This window comes from Buceros rhinoceros, unplaced genomic scaffold (assembly GCF_000710305.1).
Source record: "Buceros rhinoceros silvestris isolate BGI_N320 unplaced genomic scaffold, ASM71030v1 scaffold12034, whole genome shotgun sequence".
Classification (NCBI taxonomy): domain Eukaryota; kingdom Metazoa; phylum Chordata; class Aves; order Bucerotiformes; family Bucerotidae; genus Buceros; species Buceros rhinoceros.
The window spans coordinates 63,360-69,841 of NW_010410091.1; the positions used below are offsets into that span (position 1 = coordinate 63,360).

Consider the following 6,482-nt stretch of genomic DNA (forward strand, 5'->3'; position numbering starts at 1 on the left):
CATAGCCTTTCAAAGCATTTATTTCTCTTCCCACAAGACTTCTTAAAAAGGCATCATTTGATAGCCATCTCAGTGAAGTACTGAGGCCTGAGCAACAGGCCCTGGTCCAAAGCTGACCTCTAGACGAACCTCATAACCAAATGTTAGCTATTATATATTATATATAATAATATTATTCATTTATATTATTGGATCATCAGCAAAATACGTATGATTACTAGCGAAGGATATAGCTTAGGTAAGTATCACCATTAGTGAACTATGTATGACCATGAGTAAACAGAACATACTCATTAATGAAGACACTGTCTCAGGAGACTGACTGTCCCTTTCCTTGATTAGTAGCAGGTTGTCAAGGCCACGAAACCAGATGTCCCTCCTTGAGCCCTGGCCAGGCTCTGGGCGGCATATAAGTGGACACTGACAGTAGATGCTTCTGCATTTGAAGTCATGCAAGTTTGTTTATTCAACAATATAAAAAGCTGGACCCTCTTGCAGCAGCTTTGGAGACCTCACCTACGAGTGGACGCACTGCGCAGGTTTTCCCAGTTGCTGGGACAGTTCTCCAGATCCTCGCTGTAACTGGGGCTCCCCAGCAATTTGAGGATCTGGATGAGGGTAAAGTATTAAGGCAAGTGGTGATGTGTCTTCCTTAACCACTACAGCTAACTGTCTGTAGTAATGATTAGGTGCATTACCTCGTCTTGCTTCATTCTTGCTGATTTCTTGTTTTCACTTATTATTTTATTGCTTTAACATAAGTAAAGATAAGCTCACTTCTTTGACTTGCTGTCTATGTCCTTTATGCTGACCCCATCCATTAGCAAAACACTTAGGTAACTACAAAAACCAGACTTAACAGTTTCCATCATAAAAATTCTTGTCTTTTGCTTGTATTCATACGAAGAATTATAGCTCTATAGCAAAGAACCTTTCAGCTTACCTCTTTGTATTCATTGATCAGCTTTGTAAGTCCATTTAAAAGCATTGGGCCTAATGGCTTTATTTTACTTTCTGGACAACTGCAATTGGAGACACCAACAAACAAAATATTACCTTTTGCTTTAAAGTATTTTTTCTCATTATCACTTCTTCTCAACTTTGCCAAGATGAGAAATTATAGTTTAATGTGTGCAAGCACACACAAACACACTCACAGAGATTTCAGGATTAAGGAACAAGAACTAGGTTCCATGAGTTTTAGTACTCTTTCCTTGCCCTTAGCTCAGTTATATATTTAGTAGACAGAGTGACTTCTAGGCAAATATCTAAAAAAACACTGTGCCTAATCTGAATTACTTACATGATACAAATATGATGCACAAACTGCAAGGACAGACTTCTCAGTTTTGCATTTGTGTTTGCACCAAAGAGTCCATCATAAACCACCTGGCCAAAAGGAATAAATAGCAGATCAGAGTGTCCGGCTTCACTTTCAGAGGTTTTCTAATTCCCCTTCTTTAAACAATGTCATCAGTAACAGTGCTTCATTCCCCTATGCACTCAAGGAACTGTATTATCAAGCTCAATAGGAAAAGCAGCTTTGGAAAGTACCTGAATGTTAGCTGGGAATGTTTCTGCAGCTTGCCTGGATCGCAGAAGATGAGGAACTATCTTTAATTTAACGCGGGTGCTGACTGACTCTCTTTTCATTTCTGGTTTCAGAACAGATCCCTGTCAGAAACAGCGCTGAAGTAAAACAGTGTACCTTTGGACAGCAGTACTTTTAAGTTAGCTGAATTATGTTCTACTCCAAATCAGAACTCACTGGGACAGACAAAAAATTATCCAACAGCAAAAATGTTTAGTGAAAGCAGAAGTTAAAGGAAGTGACAGATTCAAGAAGTACATATATATGTCTTTGCAAATAAAATAAGGCAACAAAAATTACAGCTTCAGAAATTAAGCAGTTATGTAACTCTGAAGGCAAATCTTACCTCCTTGGTTTTCAGTGGAATATCCCCAAGATACACTTTATACATTTTGTTGATGATAGCAGGATTGTTCCAGTCAATTAAACTAAAGAAAGAACCACATTGAACACCAACATGTTATGATTTTGACCTTTGATTAGTTTTTAAAATACATATGGTTTACAGCATTTCTCATATTAATATTTCTCCATTAGCTTTAATAATCTAGTTTGACTTCTCATCTCCCCTCTCATATCCACATATTATATAATCATGAGGAATGTGAAGTGATTACAAATTTCACCTACAAATTCTGACAGCATAATTCCAAATAATTTGTGAGAAACCTACATGCTCCCTTCTCTCCTACTGAAACAAGACTTATTAACCACGTAGTCTACCAACGGAATACAGAATGGTCAGCTGTTAACAAATTTCTCCATGTTCTTCAACCTTTGGTGCTTTGACATTTCAATAGAGAAGAGGGTATTTTTAATTCTAGGACTATTTACTCTTGGTCTCTCAGACAAACCTGTCCACTCACGGTAACCATCTAGTACTAGCTATCAATAAGACTGTTTGGAACACAGGTATATGCAAAAAAAAAAAACCCTGCAGAAAACAGAAGGGTAAATATGCATGCTTCAAAAAAGTGGAGGAGCCAGAACCACCTCTTTCCTTCAGTAAAGCAACTGATTTCCAAGTGAGCTGTGAAGTAGCATATATTTCTCATAAAAGCCATTCAACATTGCGTATTAACATGCATTTTGTCCGCACATGTGTTTTGCTCTCCAAGCAAAGAATACCAACACAAAGGGAAAGACGAGACAAGCAGCAAAGGAGAGACTGCCTTCCTTAACCAGGCTGTTGTCACTTTACTACAAGCATCTCTCCTGACATGGCTGAGGCACATGAATAGACTTGAATGAAGGTTTCACATTACGTAATTCACTCGAAGTTAAATAGTCCTGTACTTCTAGTAATACTGAAGCCACCTACACATTTCAAGGGCAGGCCTCTCTCACTCCAGATCTCCTACATGAGCCAGCAAATCTCACACAATCAATGAGTCAGCAAAGAGTACCAACAGCAATTATTCTGGCCTCTTGATGGGTTAAAGACAGAAGTACTGTCTTTAGATGATGAAAGATGGACTGCAGATGAGCAAAAGCTTTAATAATGCAGCAAACAGTGGCTGCCAAACTTCCTACACTATGGTCCACTTCACAATTACAGTCTCTTTATTCCCTGAATAAATTAAATTAAAATATATTTTTCTGGTAAAGATAACATGGATAAGTTGACCAGCTGTGACTCATTTACTAAGGCCTTACTGACCATCAGTTATCCAGAGAGGGCAATGTGGAAACCAAGCAGTAAGAGAATGGCTCAAAAGCAGTACCAAAGGTGACTGAAACCAGACAGCTGACACCAGCTGTCCTGACACCAGGCTGTCAGGAACATCTCTTGGCTCCAGAGCTAAGTGCCACATCATTCCCCAACCTCTGTGATACATGGCAGCTTCGCATGTACATGGGGTCTGCAGCCTTCCTCCTTTCAGAGCACAGTCTACATTAATTCCAGCTAGCTTTGTTAGGAACACTAGCCCCATCTTTTCCAAACATCCAAACTTGTACCTTTGTTTGCTCTTTAGTTCAAGGTCTGCCGCAGTGGCAACACTGTGTCTTGTATCACTGGAGGCCACAACCAGGTGTATAACAGCTTCAAGTTCCGGCACTTGCTCAGCTTCAATGAACTTCACTATCCCCAGCTTACACTGTTCAACAGTGAGGAAAGTAAAGGTAGTGTTACTGACAAGAAAGCATATGTTACAGTAACTGTAGCAGTCCAGCTGTTTGAAATGATGGCTTCTTCTTGCTAAGGAGAAGTTCACATGCTCTCCATCTCCTTAGCAGTGCGCTCCTGTTGACTCCTGTCAAAGCAGTCACCAGCAGCAAAATATGAGCGCTACAACTAGTGATACTCTGCTACTCCTCTGCTAAGAAGGGAAGCTTCATCAACATAAGAGAGTTCTGCAACTTTACTATCTTTGGGAGGAAAATACAAGAGTAGGCTGCAGCCATGGTTGCTTCCTAATCAGGTCTGAGAACTGCCGGCACCATCTCACCATAGCAAAGCTCCATAAGGCATCACGAGAAGTCCCTCAACAAATCCCCTCAAGGCAACTAAAGACCTGGCCAGAATTACTTAAGTATTTACCCTTTGCCCTTCCATTCCTCTGCCTGTAGCCAATCATGTTACCACCCCCTATTCGCTGAGTACCAGCCTTGCAGCTGCAAGTACCTGTTCCAGCAGCTCTGGCGTCCATGGGCTATCTCCAATTACCCTCTTGGCTGCATAGAAGCTCATCCCTGGAGGTGGCTGAGGGATTCCAGGACCTCCCACACTACTTGATGAAGAGCCCTGGGCTGAGGGTGTGTTTTGTCGACTCTGAGATTCATTCAATACATACCTAAGCAGGTGGGAAAGGAGTTTCATTAGAGGTTTTACCAATCCACACTGCTAGCTGAATTAGATGCTGGAAAACGAAGGAATAAACACAACCTGTCCAACTTCACATGTTCTTCTTTAATTAATCCCATGACTCAGATACAATTTTACTTAGCTGAGACTCAGTGACCAGATACCCCAGCATTTTCTGCAAAAGCCATAATGATATCATTGTAACTGTTTGAAAACAAACCTTGGTTAGGAAAGGGAAGGGTTTCACTGGCATTTCTGCACAGTTATCTCAGGTTACGAAACAGAAAGTATGATTTCTTTTGTATTAGAAGTGAATACTCAGATATTACCACATTCTGGAAACTTGTACTAAAAGCTTTTAACAAAGTCTGTATGATTTCTATGAAAAACACAAAGCTAACAAGGGTAATAATGAAGCATATGCATCATGGTGAAGTCCCAGGAAATAACTCCTGATACAATAAATAAATAAATAAGATAATGTCTTGGAAAATGGTAGTTTTAGCTGGTCAGGGAAGGAAAGCAAAAACAATAAAGGTTAAATTGACAGATAGCCAGTCTCCAGAAAGACTAACTGCCCTGTGCACATCTCCATACTCTCACAAAAGCCACTGTATCTCTCCCCAAACCCTTGGAAGCTGGTCAACACCTGAAGGCATCGAAATTGTAGTGCAGAGACCAACAAGAATTACTTTACTCCAGGCAGCCATAATCTGTTACACATTCAGCACACAGGCAAGAAAAGGAAGTCAGCAGTCTCACTAAGAAGGATAAACATTCATCCTAAGAGACACTAGTTAGAACTTTAAAAACCTGAACTGGATGATGAGCTTTAAGCTCTGCAGTTAGGTTTTCTGGTTGGTTTTCGGCAGGCAGACTGGCAAGGCTAATTCACAACAAGGCAATGACAGAGCAAGTTCTACCAGGCATAAATTAGCTATCAACAGCTGCAAACAGTCTCACTCCAGGGAGCAAAACTTAATTTAACAGACAAACATCCAGGGCTAGCTGAAGACGCTCTCTGAGCTCCTTCTGAAGAAAGAAAAGAAAATTAAACCTTCATCCCTAGCCTTGTTGTCACTTTGAGTATTTGAAGTGTCACACTTGGCCAGAGTACAAAAGCACGGAAGGAAGTGAAGTCTCACTGCAAACCTTCATCTGCTGAAGCTACAGCTACAGCATTGTTGAGGTGAAGCTAAGAGTACAAACCTGGGCAAACTGAAGAGAGTGAGCTGTAAACAGAGGAGAAGGCTAGGCATTTTAAACTTGAAGCTGCAAGGCTGTATATAAGAAACGTGTTCTACTGTTAAAATTACTTCTATTTTATTTCAAAGCAAAAGCTACCCTAGCAATACAAAGACACTAAAAAAGTTAGTGGAAAATAGATTGTGAGAAAGTATCCATTTTAGACACCAGAAGATTCCTAAAAAGTAGTGATCAGTAAATTGCAGTTCCTCTGCAATTTGCTCTCAGAAAACAGTGTTTACACCAAGACACATCATTATAGTTAAAACATTTCTCATGAGAAGACAAATGGAAAACAAATCTTCTTATTAAAGGTTCAGTTCTGGAAAGTACAAGTTTTCAGAGATTATGCTTGTTTATGACCTTGGAAGAATAAGCCTTTAAAGTTAACTGCAGGAAGATGAGCACACATTTTGATCTGCCTTCTATTTTAAAGGTTTGGTTATTTAATAGATAGCTTCCATGTCTCTTAGCTTCTCTTTGATCCCCAAAGAGGTCAAGGACAGAATAGCATAACACCTAATTAAGTAGAAAAAAGAAGTCTTGTAAATAAGGAAGATGGTGATCCCGTTCTTAAAATCAGGACCCTGCTTCTTTTCTTAGTGAAACATAGTAACAGCATATTTTAAATGAGTTTTCAAGAGTGCAGTTTGTAATACTTCACATGTAAAGAACACATCAATATTACAGTAGACTGATATTAACTCTTACTTACCCATAAGGCATAAGAAGAACATCCAACATAAAGTCCAAAAGCAGCTGTACAGTCTTTGGTTTTTCAGCAAGATTAAATGGAGAAGCTGCTTGTTTCAGTGGTTCAGCAGGGAATTTTATGCGATA

General features: G+C 39.7%; 1 protein-coding gene across 1 annotated transcript in view; it reads right to left on the reverse strand.

Annotated features, from left to right (window-relative positions):
* The window catches only part of KIAA0368 (KIAA0368 ortholog), a gene marked incomplete at its 5' end in the record, with an annotated part of 61,681 nt that overhangs the window by 38,823 nt on the left and 16,376 nt on the right, over positions 1 to 6,482 (reverse strand). The window contains 7 exons of the mRNA XM_010135474.1: positions 944 to 1,022; positions 1,304 to 1,389; positions 1,555 to 1,674; positions 1,938 to 2,019; positions 3,551 to 3,690; positions 4,218 to 4,386; positions 6,358 to 6,454. Of these exons, the coding sequence (XP_010133776.1) occupies positions 944 to 1,022; positions 1,304 to 1,389; positions 1,555 to 1,674; positions 1,938 to 2,019; positions 3,551 to 3,690; positions 4,218 to 4,386; positions 6,358 to 6,454 (773 nt within the window). The remainder of the gene's footprint in view (positions 1 to 943; positions 1,023 to 1,303; positions 1,390 to 1,554; positions 1,675 to 1,937; positions 2,020 to 3,550; positions 3,691 to 4,217; positions 4,387 to 6,357; positions 6,455 to 6,482) is intronic.